General features: G+C 49.3%; 1 protein-coding gene across 2 annotated transcripts in view; it reads right to left on the reverse strand.

The window, feature by feature from the left end:
* Positions 1-17,675, reverse strand: part of PLXNB1 (plexin B1) — a 158,876-nt gene that overhangs the window by 88,662 nt on the left and 52,539 nt on the right. For both annotated transcript variants that reach the window (XM_081901288.1, XM_081901287.1), the window contains one exon: positions 7,588-8,716. In XM_081901288.1, the coding sequence (XP_081757414.1) occupies positions 7,588-8,715 (1,128 nt within the window). In that variant the 5' untranslated portion in view covers position 8,716. The remainder of the gene's footprint in view (positions 1-7,587; positions 8,717-17,675) is intronic.

The raw sequence follows: 17,675 nt of genomic DNA on the forward strand, positions 1-17,675 counted from the left end.
CTGGCTGAGTTTCCCCAGCCACTCTGGGCGGCTCCCAATCAGTGTTAAAAATAGTACAGCATTACATATTAAAAACTTCCCTGAACAGGGCTGCCTTAAGATGTTTTCTGAATGTCAGGTAATTCTTTATCTCTTTGACATCTGATGGGAGGGCGTTCCACAGGGCGGGCGCCACTACCGAGAAGGCCCTCTGTCTGGTTCCCTGTAGCCTCACTTCTCGCAATGAGGGAACCGCCAGAAGGCCCTCGGCGCTGGATCTCAGTGTCCGGGCTGAACGATGGGGGTGGAGACGCTCCTTCAGGTATACAGGACCGAGGCCGTTTAGGGCTTTAAAGGTCAGCACCAACACTTTGAATCGTGCTCGGAAATGTACTGGGAGCCAGTGCAGATCTCTCAGAACCGGTGTTATGTGGTCCCGGCGGCCACTCCCAGTCACCAGTCTAGCTGCCGCATTCTGGATTAATTGCAGTTTCCGGGTCACCTTCAAAGGTAGCCCCACGTAGAGCGCGTTGCAGTAGTCCAAGCGTGAGATAACTAGAGCATGCACCACTCTGGCGAGACAGTCCGCGGGGAGGTAGGGTCTTAGCCTGCGTACCAGGTGGAGCTGGTAGACAGCTGCCCTGGACACAGAGTTAACCTGCGCCTCCATGGACAGCTGTGAGTCCAAAATGACTCCCAGGCTGCGCACCTGGTCCTTCAGGGGCACAGTTACCCCATTCAGGACCAGGGAATCCTCCACACCTGCCCGCCTCCTGTCCCCCAAAAACAGTACTTCTGTCTTGTCAGGATTCAACCTCAATCTGTTAGCCGCCATCCAACCTCCAACCGCCTCCAGGCACTCACACAGGACCTTCACCGCCTTCACTGGTTCTGATTTAAAGGAGAGGTAGAGCTGGGTGTCATCTGCATACTGATGAACACCCAGTCCAAACCCCCTGATGATCTCTCCCAGCGGCTTCATATAGATATTAAAAAGCATGGGGGAGAGGACAGAACCCTGAGGCACCCCACAAGTGAGAGCCCAGGGGTCTGAACACTCATCCCCACCACCACTTTGTCCGGGTCTAAAGATGTTTTTTTAAGAAGCGGTTTAATGACCGCCTCTTTCAGCGGGTCTGGGAAGGCTCCCACACAGAGGGAAGCATTCACCACCCCGCAGAGCCCATCGCCCAGCGCTTCCCGGCTCGCTTTTATCAGCCAGGATGGGCAAGGATCAAGGAGACAGGTGGTCGGTTTCACTCGTCCAAGCAGCCTGTCCACATCCTCGGAGGTAACAGATTGGAATTGATCCCATATAACAGGACTAGACAGAACTCTAGCACTCTCCCGCCCTGGCCCTGCTCCCACGGTGGAGTCTACCTCCTTCTGAATCTGAGCGATTTTATCTGCAAAAAACTTTGCAAAAGCATTGCAGGAGATCTTGGGGTCCCTACCAGGCCCCGGTGGTACAGGTGGTTCCGATAAACTGCGAACCACCTGAAAAAGTCTCCTGCTGCTGTTTTCTGCAGATGCAATGGAGGCGGCGAAGAAGGCCCTCTTCGCCTTCGCCATTGCCACTTGGTAGGCTCGACGTTGAGCTCTAACCCGTGTCCGGTCTGATTCAGAATAAGTTTTCCGCCACCGGCGCTCTAGCCGTCTCAACGATTGTTTCATCACCCTCAGCTCCGGGGAAAACCACGGGGCTGTCCGGGCTCCATGCAATCGGAGAGGGCGCTTCGGAGCCACTCAGTCAATTGCCCTGGTTAGCTCCGCATTCCAGCGTGCCGCATTCCAGCGTTCTTAACCTGAAGCACCACTTTAGCTAATGGGGCCTCCTGCTGCTGCCGCGCCCCGGGGAATGATTTCTGTTCTCATCCTGAAGCAAAGTTCTTAACCCGAGGTACTATTTCTGGGTTAGCGGAGTCTGTAACCTGAAGCGTATGTAACCTGAGGTATCACTGTACTTTTTCGCACGGTGTATATTTAAACTGTGGAACCCACTCCCACAAGGAGCAGGGGTGGCCACCAACTTGGATGGCATTAAAGGATTAGACAAAAATCCTTGGAGGATCAGGCTGTATCAGTGGCTACTAACCCTCATGGATCTGTTCTATCTCCACTGTCAGAGGCCATAATGCTTCTGAATACCAGTTTCTGGAAACCTCGGGAGCGGAAAGCCCTGCTGTTCCCTGACCGTTTTTGCAGGCTGCCCACAGGCATCTGGTTGAGGACGGGAGGCTTCATTTGATGGAGCAGGAGGCTCCTCTTCTGTGTTTACGTTCATTCTGAAGATGGTTTGGAAGCTGCCTCTGGTCCTGAATAAGGCTACTAGACTGTCACAAGCATACAGTGGTACCTCAGGTTAAGTACTTAATTCATTCCGGAGGTCCGTACTTAACCTGAAACTGTTCTTAACCTGAGGTACCACTTTAGCTAATGGAGCCTCCTGCTGCTGCCACACGATTTCTGTTCTCATCCTGAAGCAAAGTTCTTAACCCGAGGTCCTATTTCTGAGTTAGCGGAGTCTGTAACCGAAAGAGTATGTAACCTGAGGTACCACTGTATTGCAGTTCTGCATTCTCTCTCTTTTGGGGTCCGATTCAAAGGAAGCTGCCGTATACCAAACCTCCTAAATAATAAGGCAGCTTCCTAGAAAAAGCTTATTAACACCCCCCCCAAACCCCGAGAAAACAAGCCATGCTGAAAAGCTCCTCACTTTTACAGGGCTGCCATTCAGGACAAACTTCCCGTTTTATTTCCCCCCCAGTAGATGATCTACAAGTCTCCCATAAAAATACATTCTGTGCCGCCTTTGCAATGGAAACCCCAAAGTACAGACAGAGGCCTTCTCTCTCCAGTTGCCCTCCAGACAGAGCTGGCCCAAGATTTTGTAGTTCTTGTTACCAATCTTCCTATGCAAATTAAAACTTCCCTGGGGTTTTTTTTGGGGGGGGGAGGGAGGGGGGTCCTTACAGCAATGTCCAAGGTCAACAGGCATGCTATCTCTCTAAGTATTTTTTTACTTCCTTCCTTTGACAAGGGTGCCTATCGATGCCTCTGGGCAGCGGAAAGAGATTACAAGCCTCTTGAAAACAAGGGATCTAAGGCTTGCCAGCTTTCAAATTGGCCCCTGGAGCCGGGCTTTTAACGCCTCTTTGATCTGAAGCAATTAGCAGGTGACTGGGCTTATCTCCTTGCCCGTATCTCTGTCCCTTTCACCAGGTGTTGGCTGGCAACTCTGCATTCCAAAGCTGCTGTCTGAGTCACAAGAGCAGGTCCACAACAACAAAGAGAGGCTTGTGTCCCCTTTAAAGAGTAAGAGCCACAAATAGATTGGTTAAGTTTTTAATGTGCCAGAGGAGTCACGAGGGTGGGTGTTGCGCTGAAACAGACACAGCACCAGACTCCTGTGTCCCCACACCCACCCCACCCACACGCCCCATCTATTGACAACCCCAGGGGAAAACTATTATAAGACACACTTCTAAGCAGTCCTGTGGTTTTCCAAAGCAACTATGGTACAGTGGCACCTCAGGTTAATTCGTTCTGGAGGTCCGTTCTTAACCTGAAACTGTTCTTAACCTGAAGCATCACTTTAGCTAATGGGGCCTCCTGCTGCCGCCGTGCCGCTGCTGCGAGATTTCTGTTCTCATCCTGAAGCAAAGTTCTTAACCCGAGGTACTATTTCTGGGTTAGCGGAGTCTGTAACCCAAAGCGCCTGCAATCTGAAGCGTCTGTAACCCGAGGTACCTCTGTACTCTATTCCAAACTTAAATATGGAAATCGTAATGCTGGTGGTCAACAAAAGAGGTTTAAAGATTATCTCAAGGCAAATCTTTTTAAAAATGTAGTGTAAACACCAACAATTGGGAAACATTGGCCTGAGAGCGCTCCAGTTGGAGAACAGACAATTGGAGAACAGGTGTCATGGGCTTTGAAGACACTCAACTCAGGACACAAGGGAAAAACGTGCTAAGAGGAAGGCACGCTTGGCAAATCCACATCGTGATCAACTCCCACCAGGAAACCAATGTCCCCACTGTGGAAGGACGTGTGGATCCAGAACTGGCCTCCACAGTCACTTACGGACTCACTGTTAAAACCGTGTTTATGGAAAACAATCTTACTTGGCTACGAGTGATCGAAAGAAGAAATGCCCTTTTCCCAAAGGGAAGGTGCTCCCTCACTCTCCATGGAACTAGGCTAGTTCACACATTTCGCTGAATATGGGTGTAAGCTCCCTCAACACATGCGGTGTTAGAAATTTCCCATTTTTTGTGACTGGTGCAGTTCCAATTGCGACTGCATGGAGATCTCTGGGTGCAAGGTTGGCAACTGATGTCTCCATCTCCATCGTTCTGCCCGGACACCAAGGTCCTGTGCCAAGGGCCTTCTGGTGGTTACCTCACTGCGAGAAGCCAAGTTACAGGAAACCAGGCGGAGGGCCTTCTCGGTAGTGGCGCCTGCCCTGTGGAACGCCCTCCCACCAGATGTCAAGGAAATAAACAACTGACGAAGGCAGCCCTGTTTGGGGAAGCTTTTAGTGCTTGATGTTTTATTGTGTTGTAATATTCTGTTGGGAGCCGCCCAGAGTGGGTGGGGAAACCCAGCCAGATGGGCGGGGTATAAATAAATTGTTGTTGTTGTTGTTGTTGTTGTTGTTGTTGTCTGGCTGGGCTCTCCAGCTTTCTTAAGCAGGTAAGCAGAGTGAATGGTTCACCTTCCTCCTCTAATTACCGTATTTTTCGCACCATAGGACGCACTTTTTCCCCTCCAAAAATGAAGGGGAAATGTGTGTGCGTCCTATGGTGCGAATGCAGGCTTTCGCTGAAGCCTGGAGAGTGAGAGGGGTCGGTGCGCACCAACCCCTCATGCTCTCCAGGCTTCGCACACCTCTCCGCAAGCAGCAGGAGCCCAGCGCTGGGCTCCCGCTGCTTGCGGAGAGGTGCCTGCATGCCGAAGCCTGGGCGCGCTGAGCTCAGCGCGTCCAGGCTTCGCGGACCTCTCCGCAAGCAGCGGGAGCGTTCCCGCTGCTTGCGGAGAGGTGCCTGCATGCCGAAGCCTGGGCGCGCTGAGCTCAGCGCGTCCAGGCTTCGCGGACCTCTCCGCAAGCAGCGGGAGCGTTCCCGCTGCTTGCGGAGAGGTGCCTGCATGCCGAAGCCTGGGCGCGCTGAGCTCAGCGCGTCCAGGCTTCGCGGACCTCTCCGCAAGCAGCGGGAGCGTTCCCGCTGCTTGCGGAGAGGTGCCTGCATGCCGAAGCCTGGGCGCGCTGAGCTCAGCGCGTCCAGGCTTCGCGGACCTCTCCGCAAGCAGCGGGAGCGTTCCCGCTGCTTGCGGAGAGGTGCCTGCATGCCGAAGCCTGGGCGCGCTGAGCTCAGCGCGTCCAGGCTTCGCGGACCTCTCCGCAAGCAGCGGGAGCGTACCCGCTGCTTGCGGAGAGGTGCCTGCATGCCGAAGCCTGGGCGCGCTGAGCTCAGCGCGTCCAGGCTTCGCGGACCTCTCCGCAAGCAGCGGGAGCGCTCCCGCTGCTTGCGGAGAGCTGCCTGTTTGAGGGCTGGGGTCGGGGGAAGCTCTAGCTTCCCCCGCCCCAGCCCCGCACCTGGGGGGGAAATAATTTTTTCCCCTTTATTTCCCCCCAAAAAAACTGGGTGCACCCTATGGTCCGGTGCGCCCTATGGTGCGAAAAATACGGTAATCGCTACAATGACCCAGTGAGGTAAAGTTCAGAGGCTGTGACTGTCCCAAGTTCACCCAGTGGGGGCTGACTGAGTGGGGATTTGAACCCGGATCTCCCAGGTCCTAGTCCGACACCCTGACCGCTACACCATACTGGCTTCCTAGAGTACTTCTGCCATGGGGCTGCTATATAAATTAAGTAGGGAAATATATATGGGGAAAGCAAAATGTCACTTAGAAAAGGGTCTGAAATATTTTCCTTAAAGCTTGAATTTTTGTTCTGGATTATTTTATTTGATGTTTTAATGTGCTGTAAACGGCTTTGAAAGTTTTTTCTTTAAAATATAAAGCTGTGTAGGGATGAAAATATCCACCACCAACAACTGGGGGGGAAATGGCACTTAGACATTCCACTGTAATATAGGTTTAAGGTGACTAAGTTTAAGGCTGACCACAATAATTGCAAGCAAGAAGAGTTTTTTTAGTTATGGGTGATTAAATCTGCCTCCCTGACCACTCCCTCTCCGACTTCTCCATCTTTTTTCTAAGAGGAAAACAGTACAAACATATATTCAAAAGACTTGCCCTGAAGTTATTATTTCTGAATTATAAATCATCGTTTCTAGAACTCTAAACAACCAGGTGTAATTTGAAATTCAATGCCGGAGTACAAAAGACAACAGCTCCTGCAGAGATTTTGATGCCTACAGTGCTCATTATATAACACACTTAATTGTTATATGCATTTCAAGTATTACTACTTTCATACTTCATCATATTTCTCCGAAATGCAAAGAGGTGTTGAAGTGAGGCTAATATCAACCTGAGTCAACTGAAAACGTTAATCGGCAACCTTTCCTCCGTACGTGGCCGATGATTTAACAATTTTTTAACTTTCTTGGAAAGTGGTCGATGGCAGGGGTGGGCAGACTTCAGGCTTGCAAGATCTACTTTGGGATTTGTTTTTTTGTTTTTACTAGAACCCCAAGATCCATCAAACAGAGGCTTGTAGTCAACAGTAGAGTAAGCCCACTGAAGTTAACAGACATTACAAACTTAGGTTTCATTAACTTCAATGGGTCTACTCTTGAGTAGAACTCACTTGGCTACAACCCATAGGGTGAGCCCTGCACAAGAACTTCCACCTGCACAATGGAGTTTCCTGCCAGTGCTTGAGAACCCCCAGAACAGCATGCAGGGGGAAGGAGATGGGGGAATCATTCCATCAGAACTGCCTATCCCGACAAAACCATCAGCCTAACACCATGTTGAATGCCTTCTGTACTCTTTCCACAAAGAGGTCCATTCCTAGTACATACCCATCCACCACCACCCACAGAGGGAATTTCACTGAGGGAAGCAAAGTTGTTTTTTTAACAACTGGGGTTCAGAAACTGGTGCTGAAATAGTTAAAACTGTGCAGAAATCAACCAGGAAAGGCACCCACCCATCTTCTACCTACCCCTGATCTGTGGAACTTGCAAAGTTGAGTTCCTTCTGCCTATAGGTTAAAAAAAAAAGTAAAGGAGCGCTGGACGATTAAATCCAGTCAAAGGCGACTCTGGGCTGTGCCGCTCATCTTGCTTTCCGGCGTTTGTCCACAGACAGCTTTCCAGGTCATGTGGCCAGCAGGACTAAACGTTTACCTTCCCGCCACAGCGGTACCTATTTATCTACTCGCACTGGCATGCTTTCAAACTGCTAGGTTGGCAGGAGCTGGGACAGAGCAATGGGCGCTCACCCCGTCGCGGGGATTCAAACCGCTGACCTTCTGATCGGCAAGCCCAAGAGACTCAGTGGTTTAGACCACAACACCACCCGCGTCCCTTTACCTCCTGCCTATAAACCATTCTGGCACAATGTATGCCATCTTGCCCTCTTCAAGCTGTGGGTTCCCACATGCACGTCGCAGGACACACACACCCCACTTACCGCCGACAGCTGGACACAGTTGGAGCTGACGTCGTACTCTATATAAGCCACCTCGACACCTTCCTCCGATTTCCCATCCTTGGTGTAGCAAAGGTCCCTGGTCCGCGTGGCGAGGCGGTCCACCTCGTCCATCGTGTAAATACAGAGCGCAGATTCCTCGCTCAGCTTCCCGGAAGAAGCCTGCCAGGCGGAAAAGGCAACAAAAAGCACGTCTCCCCGGGCTGCGCCGCCGATGCCGCCTTCTCCGCCCGGCTGGGAGACGTAGGCGGCCTGGAGGTGGCTGTACGTCTTCCCTTTACTCCGGCAGAGCAAGGGCAGCTCCACGTAGGAGTAATAGTGCACGTCATCCAGGCAGATGCGGGAAATGTAGGTGCGGTACTCGCGCGAGTGTGACTTGAGGTCCCGCCGGTAGAACAGGAAGTAGACGCTGGAGCCGTGCGTGAACGACTTGACAAAGTGGTGGTTGTATTCCGAGAGGCGGCCCACGGCCAGCTTGGCCGTTTCCTCGTAGGAGAAGATGGAGTGCGGGTCTTGCCCAGGGTGGGTCCCGAGATTGCGAGTGGTAATGGGGGGGATGCTGCCCCCGACCCCCCGGCTGGTGTACCCCCGGCCCACGAAGAGAAGCGGCATGTTGTCTTTGGCGTATCCGATCAGCCCCACGGTGGAGATGTTGGGGTCGTTGGCTGCCACGTACTGGGTGTCTCCCGGCGTCTGGGGCTGGAAGAGGACGCGGTCGATGAAGCCGAGTCTCCTCTTCTCGCAGATGCCCTGCCACACGCTGCCGCAAACGATGAGCTCCTCCTTGGGAGAGTTGACCAGCAAGAGCTTGTTGTAGTTGTCCGTCTCCTGCGCTTGGGGGCATTCCTGCCTGGTGACGGGCGGCAGGCAATCCTTGCTGTCCAAAGAGGGACCGGTAGAGACGGCTTCCTCCAGCGCCAGGCCCGACGTCAGCTGGAAGAGGAAGTTTGTAGCCCCCAGGTAGAGAGTCCCAGAGTTGGGATCCATGATCAGATGGAGGAATTTGGTGGCGTTGTGCGAAAAGGTGGCATACTGGAGTCCCGGTGGAATTACGGCACCCAGGAAACACAGAGCAGGAAGAAGGAGTGCCCCCAGAGGCATCATACTCATTCTACAAGAGAGACACAGAGAAAGTGCAGTTAATTCATCTCAAAAACACTAGCTGTTATCAACTCTTTCCCTTACTCTTCATTATAAAGAAATTTCACATAGCATAAAGAGGTTATAGCACTGGAAAGGTCTCACATATATCTAAATTATATTCTGCATTCTTGTAAGCAAACAAAGACGATCAGGAAATTTCTGTATATGACTATCTGCCATCTCCTAATAAAGGTAGGCGGATTGGGGAAATGGGTGATCGTGTAATCTGTCTTGAGATCCTTAGAGGAAAGGCAGGATATGGATGTAATAAATAAAAGCTCTCATGTGGCCTTATTCAGTCAGTTTCGCCATTAAAACTAAACTCCGTGTTCCCCAAACCCATTTTTTTCAATGCTGGAGGATTATGACCATACGGTTCCAACACAATTGCCATTTTTTGCTGCAGTTATTTAAATTCATAAAAAATATCATCATGTTCGTAATCGAACCACGTCTGCAGATATCTGAGCAACATAATCAACAGATTAAGTGGGAGAGAATAATTGTCAAACCAAATCAGTCATATTTCCCTCCACAAAAGCTAAGATCAGCTTACTTCTTCCAGTGATTCCCAACTCTTCATCTATGCATGTCCAGTATTAAACCAGGACTGAGTCTTAGAAACAAGAACTGAAACAAATTTGTATGTTATTAACCTCATTAGCATATCTTCTGCTGAAATTAGAGTTGGTGGGCAAATGTCACTTTCCCCGCAAAAGCTTTGTGCAAAAGAAAATCCTCAGCCTACATCAAGGGAATCCAAATTCTTCATTTAAAAAAGCTGAATAATGCAAGTTGCATGTATTTGCATAATTCTCCATTTGCTTCGGCTGGCAATGTAGAAGGGAAAGGAGTTCCTCGTATCTGAAACATTGGAATGATCTGATAATTCCCTCTCCAGTTTAAGAAATTGCATTACACATTTCCTATACCTTTTCATAAGTATGTAAAAAAGTCCTACTGTATCAAATTAAAGGTTCATCTAATTCAGAATCCTGCTTCTCATAGCAGCCAACTGGCAGGTGCGTTACAGTAATGTGCTGGGAGGGGCAAGATAGCAGGGAGGTTGGTGTGGTGCAAACGCTCCTCTGCTGGTGCGTTTGCACTGAACTGACCTCCTTGCCCTGCCCTGCCCTGCCCTGCCCTCTCTGGAAAACAACAGCAACCCACCTACCAGGAAGTTAGCTCACTGGCTTCATCCAGTGAACTGCTTCTGTTCATAGGAAGCCCCCCTGTGAACACAGAGCCCCCAAGGTCTGACTGAAGCCATCCAGGACTTTCTCTGATTGTTGGGATAGCTCAGCTGGTAGAGCATGAGACTTTTAATCTCAGGGTTGTGGGTTCAAGCCTCACATTGGGCAAAAGATTCCTGCATTGCAGGAGGTTGGATTAGAAGGTGTCCAAACTTGTTTCAAAGAGGGCCAGATTTGATGAAATGAAGGGCCGTGAGGGCCGACCAAAGTTGTTAACTTTTATTTTAGGATTGAAGTTGTTGAGCTTTTTATGATTTTACCCCAGAGTTGTTGAGATATTTTCGGGTTGAAGTTGTTGACGTTTTTTTAGGATTTTACCCCAGAAAATAAACTGCCACAGGGGCTGGACTAAACAACAGTCGGGCCAGATTAGGCCCCTGAAACGGACTTTGGACATGCCTGGATTAGATCATGGGTAGGCAAACTAAGGCCCAGGGGCTGCATTCAGCCCAATCGCCTTCTAAATCTGGCCCATGGACGGTTCGGGAATCAGTGTGTTTTTACATGAGTAGAATGCGTCCTTTTATTTAAAATGCATCTCTGGGTTATTTGTGGGGCATAGGAATTCATTCATTATTTATTTCAAAATATAGTCCGCACCCCCCCCCCAAGGTCTGAGGGACAGTGGACCGGCCCCCTGTTGAAAAGGTTTGCTGACCCCTGGATTGGATGACTGGCCTTGGGAACTTTCCTCAGCCCACACCCCTCACTGGTGCTGATTTGTGCCCCAGGTGTTCTGGTCTGGCTGGAAGAATGCATCCTTGAATTCTAATGAATGGCCCTTGTTAACCTGACTACAGGGTAGAGTGGGTGGAGGAGCAGGTGTGTAGAAAATAGCCTACTCTACAAAAGCTAAAATTTACATTTGTTCCTCTGCCTAGTTTTGCCCCTGGCCCTGCCCACCCCAGCAAAGTGGCTGTCGGAAGGTTGTCCAAAAGAAAATGTGATCTGCGGTCTGAAAAAGAACACACACACCCCGGCTTAGCCCAATACAGTGGTACCTCAGTTTTCGAGCGTCTCGGAAGCCAAATGTTTCGGTTTCTGAACCCCAAAAACCTGGAAGTAATTGCTTCCATTTTCAAACATGCCTTGGAATTCGAACAGCTTCCGCTGTGTGTCTTTCAATTTTTCTAACTGAACTAGCAGCCAGCCCTTTGTGCCTCGGTTTTTGAACGTTTCAAAAGCCGAACGGTCTTCTGGAACGGATTATGTTTGAGAACCAAGGTACCACTGTATTACCTCCTCTGATTGGTTGTGGTTCTCCAAAGTTTCATCCAGCTCTGCTACCCAGTATCTATTACAATGAAGATACTGGGGACTGAAGATGGGATCTCAAGCAGGCAAGCGGTGTGGTCTACTCTGTAATATGAGGCCGCCCCTATCCCCCGCACTGTGGAAATACATTCACAATGTTTATGATGGACATAGTTATCCTCCTTCAGTACTGAGATTGAAGGAAGCTGGTTCTATGGTGCTTGGAGCAGGACTTCCTTGCCCAGAACTGATCAGCTGGCAACTGGGTTGCGCAATGTACACAGTGTGAACTCACCAATAGTTGTGGGCCTAGAATCATAGAATTGTAGAGAGTTGGAAGGGACCATAAGGGTCATCTAGTCGCTAAACCCCCTTCTCCAGAGCAGTTTCACAAAAAAGGGTGTTGTTGTTTTTTAAGGTGTTGAATTAAAGCAGGCATAGGCAAATGCGGCCCTACAGATGTTTTGGACTACAACTCCCATCATCCCTGACCACTGCTCCTGTTAGCTTGGGATGATGGGAGTTGTAGTCCTAACACATCTGGAGGGCTGAGTTTGCCTATGCCTGAATTAAAGGAAAAATGCACGAGTGTTCGTGTTGCAGCTGCTGCTTTTTCAGAAGTACAATTCCTCTAAAAACGTGAACTGCTCCAGGAAGGAAGGCTCACAGCCACCAGCCACTTAGTACTGTAGACAGCCAGCCATCAACCAATCAGCACTGCAAACAGCCAACCCTCCAGTAAAAATAAAAATAAATAAATCTGCAGAACCAGTGAAAAAACGGGAGGGCACCAGATTCATCTCATCAGAAAAATAAACTGCATGGCAACAGCTGTTTACAGATGCATCTACTATGTACATACCTCAAGGGTGCTGAAAGGGTGTTTACAACCTGGAAGTGGATTCCATAGGGCTAGAGAAGAATTATCTCTTATAATCAGGGTCTTATGTTACGTGTCAAAGGATCATCTCTAAGCAAGGTGCAGCAGCAGAGCCAAGAAGTGCAAATACAATGGAAGAAGCAGTTGTAACAACGAGCAGAAGGTGATTCTCAGAAAGGAGGGAAGTTTGTGGGTGCTAGTTGTTCAACTCTGCAAAATCAAAAAAATCAGAGCCCAGCAGACAACAGCGCTAGGCACCGGTGGAGGGGTGCAAAACCACCCTGGTCTTATTGACAAAACCACAGATCCTCCCAGTTCTTAATCCGTTGTTATGGAGACTGCCCATGAAGGCGTGAAAGGTCAAAGTTGCCTTGGTGGTGAGAGCAGAGCCCCAGGCGATACTTTCCCCAGTGAAATCCCAATGCTGGGAGTGCTCTTTGAACCACCACACTCGAATTCCCTGGCAGGCAAGCGTTATCGAAGTGTGACTGGCCACGACTTTCAGGGCCTGCTGGAGGGAAGGAACAGGCTGTCCTCTGGGCCGAAGTCTCCCTTTGTTGCTGCTGCTACTACTGCTGTTTTGCCTGACCTTGTGGAGGGGGAGAAAAGTTAAAGCTTCCAATCTGGAAGCTTTTCAATGGAGTTTCTTGACAGTGGTTGAAAACAGGGCGGGAGGAATTATTGACAGGGATGTTACTACTCAACTCTTCTGAGATCTCTGCCAATAGCACTTCGAAATCAGTGTCGCTTTTGTTTTAATTCCCCAGCGAAGGGACGAGAATCTTAAGCATCCTAAAAATAATTCCGGGGCAGCTGTTTTGCCCCTTCTCCGTGTCCCCTGTATCAGATCAGACGATGAAGCAAAATGTATAAATTGCAATATGTCATGGACGCTTTAGCTGAGATTCCTGCATTGCAGAGGGTTGAATTAAATGACCTTTGGTATCCCTTCCTATTCTATATTGTGAGATAGCAGTAAGTGACCTGTTAGGCTGCCATTTCTGCCGTCCAAAAACTGCCACAGCTATGGCAAAAGCAACAAGAGCTGCTGGGGCTCTATTTGGTGGAAGAGTTGATCTGCAGTTTGAGCAGAAGCCCAAAGGGCTGTCCTTCAGATACAGCTTTCTCAAAGTCTCCCTGCTGTCGTTGGAAGACAGGATCCTGCACACCGTAAGACGTTAGTTCAATCTGATAATGCTATTCACAGACTCTTAAAAGAGTGTTTAGGAATTCTATGCAAAACGGGCCAAAACTCTGGAAGATGGGTCTGGAGAGCAGATCGTCTTTCTCTGGGATGTAAAGCCTGTTGCATGTTATCCCCGTGGTACCTTTCTGTCCACGTCTCTCAGATTTCCTTGTGGGTTGACGGTCCCCTGTCCAGTGTTTGCTCTACCTGGAACACAGGGGTCCGTACAGATACAGGCGCCCGTGTGCGTAACCTTCGTGCCAGGGCAATTGAGCACAATGGCCCTTGTGATTCTAACAGCCAGCATTTTGTTAAGCTCCAAAGTCCAGCTCCCCATGCTTATTTTAGGTAAGTAAGCAAGACGGCCGGGACACTCGCGCTCACTGATGCTCCTTTGGCACGCTGCCCTCAAAGCTCACATACGCCGATTCACATCACACCAGCTCTGGCTGCTGTTTAGGTGGCACAGACAGAGGGGCTTTTGTTCCTGGGGAATAATGGGCACTCAGAATTCCCTCCCTCCTCCCCCCCCCCCAAGCCGCTGGAGACACTTGCTTCTCTTGCATTCCCAAGCAACTCTGCATTGGGCTGCGGGGATCATCCCTTCCCACTCTCCTCTCCCTTTTTCAGGCTTCTAAGGGATGGGAAAGAGAGAGAGATCGAGGTGCATTGAGTACAACTAGGTCTTTTGTGGGGCTTGGGGCAAGGGTTACGGACCCCCTAACACACCTGCCCTCCAAGTCACTACAGGGCAGGGAATAAATGATGTCCACAGAAACACATAAATAAACTATCAGAAGTTTTTCTGCAGACCTAGAAGAGAGTGATTAAAATTGGGTGCATGTGGGAGGCGTTAATAGGGTTAACTTAAGAATGTTAAGCCCTGCTGGATCAAGCCCATGTGGAGTCCGACAGCATCTTGCTTCCCACAGCAGCAGCCAATCAGACGCCCCTGGGAAGCCCTCCGGAAAGGCTATTGGCCACAATGGCTATGTTCTGCCTCCAAGGTCAGAGCTTCTAAATTCCAGGCAGAGTCTTCATGCACCCAGGTCCTGCTTGTGGGTTTCACATAGGTCAGCCTTTGAAAGAACACGATGCTGGACTAGATGGGCCACTGGCCTCATTCTTATGTCCTTAGGGGAAGCCTGAAGCACAGCATGGTGGCAACTGTCCCCCCTTTCTGCTGTTCTTCACCAACCAAATTCAGAGGTACACTGAATATGGAAGTTTCATGAAGCTGCTGTAACTAAAAAGCTGTTGGATAGACCCACCCTCATTCAGACATGTCTGGAAGCCATACCTGAATTCCTGACCATCTGCTACAATGGTTATAAGCCGTCAATGAAGGCTTAGAAGTATCACAACACGACCTGAAAGCCAAGGCTGGCAAAAAAATCTTGCTGTAACACCTGAAGCCTGGTTCTGGTCATTTGAGGCCATTTTTTAATGTGACTGGGATCAGTTAACGCCCCCCCCCCCCATTTCAGTCTCTTAACATCCATACGTGTTCACGGATGTTAATTGCCTTCCTTTCCTTCCTTCTTAGGAAAAACTACGCTCTAAACCAGGTGTGGGGAGCCTGGTGTGATAATTGCAATAATCCAATCTGGATGTTAGCAGAGCATGGAGTACAGTGCATGTCTCATGTCTGAAGAGTAGCCTATATGCATTGATCTTATCACTTATAGGCCCCCATTTGTGCAACCGTTCAGAGACAAGAGAACAATTATCCAGACTGCACCTACACATGTGTGCCCCTGTTGGAGCATAGGATACAGTGAGTGTCTGGTAGGCGCATGGGCAGAAGCAATAGGAGGGGCCAGTGATAGACAGGCTAGTGCAATCCCAGCTCTGCTTCATATGTGGGAACTTACATACCTGCAGAAGACTACAGTGGCCTTTGAATGGTGCAAGACAGCCGTTCAACACCTTGAGATGGGGCCAGGAGTCCTTTTGGCACAGTGGGTCAGATTCTTATCTCCTGCTCACTGGTCAACTTTGACCTAAGGTGTCTGACAGGTGAGTGGGACCCCACCTACCTGTCAAAATAAACCTGCATGGAGGGGTCTGCTTTGCCAATACCTTTCTTGCAGGGAACATGCTGGCGTCGGCAAAGAACTTAAGGTGACATGGGAGATTTTCCCAGCACAGGATGCTGAGCCAAGGGGGGGCAAAATAAGGAGGAAATCGATAATTGAGAAGATCCATTTGGGGTCGCTCAATTCTGGCACAATATTACGGAAGATTACCAAAATCTGCCCCTGATGGCGTAGCAGCATCCAGCTGGATTGAACGCTCCGCTCATTACCTGTTGAGCAGGTGTGGTTAAATCCTGCTGCTTTGGAAGGCACAGCCAGTGCAGAACTGAACCCCACCTGTCAGCTGACATCACCTGCCAATCACACCAGCTGATTGACAGGGTGGGCATAGTTTGGGGGAATAGCCTTGTGGGCCACATGGGACCCCCTGGAGGGCCAGGAGTGGCCACCCACCCACCTTTCCCTGATTCCCCACCCTGCCTTCAAATGTCATATAGACTGGGATTATAATCCGAGGATTAACAATCCTGGGGTAACAAATCCGGTTCTGCCTCCAGACAGAGGCAGTAATGTTTCTGAACACCAGTTGCTGGAAACCACAGGAGCTCTTGCGCCCAGGTCCTGCTTTTGGGCCTCTACTGGGCACCTAGTTGGCCACAGTAAGAACAGAATCCTGGGTGTGCCGGGCAACTGGCCTGATCCAGCTGCCTCTTCCAATGTTAAATTGACAGTACAAACGGAAGGGGAAATTACACGTTACATGAAATGCTTAAAATGGAACCCTGCTGTTGTTTTAATGAAAAGCAGTCACTCCCCGTGCCAGGATTCCAGCTGCATAATTGCCCTTTTAAAACACACACATCTGGAACCCGGGTAGAGGAACAGATTGGGGTGATTTTTACTTTTAAGATGGCTACCAGGCGCTCTTCCCAGCCCCTCCCCAGCAACACACAGAGCACTCCTTCGCTCAAAATAGCGACCTCTGGAGAGACTATTTTTCATTTGAGAGAAATACCTGCCTGGGTTTTGTTATGTACATTTGTGCATAAAGTGCAGAAACTAAAATTAAAATCTCTCTCTGTGTGTGTATACACAGTGGTACCTCGGGTTACATACGCTTCAGGTTACAGACTCCGCTAACCCAGAAATAGTGCTTCAGGTTAAGAACTTTGCTTCAGGATGAGAACAGAAATTGTGCTCCGGCGGCAGGCAGCAGCAGGAGGCCCCATTAGCTAAAGTGGTGCTTCAGGTTAAGAACAGTTTCAGGTTAAGAACGGACCTCTGGAACGAAGTACTGAACCTGAGGTACCACTGTATACACACATACACACACACACACGCCAGCTATGGACAAAAGTTTGACATCTGTACCCGAGGTTTTGAAGGTAATTTACAATCTAAACATTCAGTTTAGATTCATCTTCAAAAGTCTTGCTAACAAATTTTAAAAGCAGTAATGGCAAGCACAGCTTCCCCAATCCATATTTTTTATTATTATTACACTCTGTTTTTCTAAAACCCTTGACTCCACCAGCACCCATAAACGTGGATCACAATATCACAATAGGGTTAATTATTAGCAATTATTTCAAAGTAGCATTAAACAAGCCCAGGCACATGGGGAGTGGGAGCAGCGTGCCATACCTTTAAAAAAAGCAATCGCCTTTTATAATTTCGCAGCAGTTAGGGATGCCCGTGAAGGCTGAAAAGAACCACTTTGCAAATGTTTACACAACCGACAGAAGACAAAAGGGAAATAAAAGCTACCACCAGCGTTTGGCAGAATGGAAGAAGATCCTGAAATGTTTTGCTTTGGCAGAGGGCAAAACAGAACAAAATCGAAGGAATGACATGTGGTACAAATGGTTGCCAAGAAGGAAATACAAGATGAGAAGGCAAACAGACAAAGACCAGGAAGGAAAATGGAGAAAAGAGGATTGGGGAGGGGGGGACATACAGCCCCAAAGGTCACAAACGCCAGCGCTCATTCCCACAGGAAGCTGGATTTTTTTCCATGAGCGCTGCAGAATCTATCACAGCTAAAGACACTGGACAAAAAGACAATAGCTGCGCTTAAAGTGAATGAGACCATCTGATGGGTCTAAAAAACAGCGGATCATGTGGAAATACCGTATTTTTTGCTCTGTAAGACTCACTTTTTCCCTCCTAAAAAGTAAGGGGAAATGTGTGTGCGTCTTATGGAGCGAATGCAGGCTGCGCAGCTATCCCAGAAGCCAGAACAGCAAGAGGGATTGCTGCTTTCGCTGTGCAGCGATCCCTCTTGTTGTTCTGGCTTCTGAGATTCAGAATATTTT

The sequence above is a fragment of the Podarcis melisellensis genome (assembly GCF_964234715.1).
Source record: "Podarcis melisellensis genome assembly, chromosome: 2".
Classification (NCBI taxonomy): domain Eukaryota; kingdom Metazoa; phylum Chordata; class Lepidosauria; order Squamata; family Lacertidae; genus Podarcis; species Podarcis melisellensis.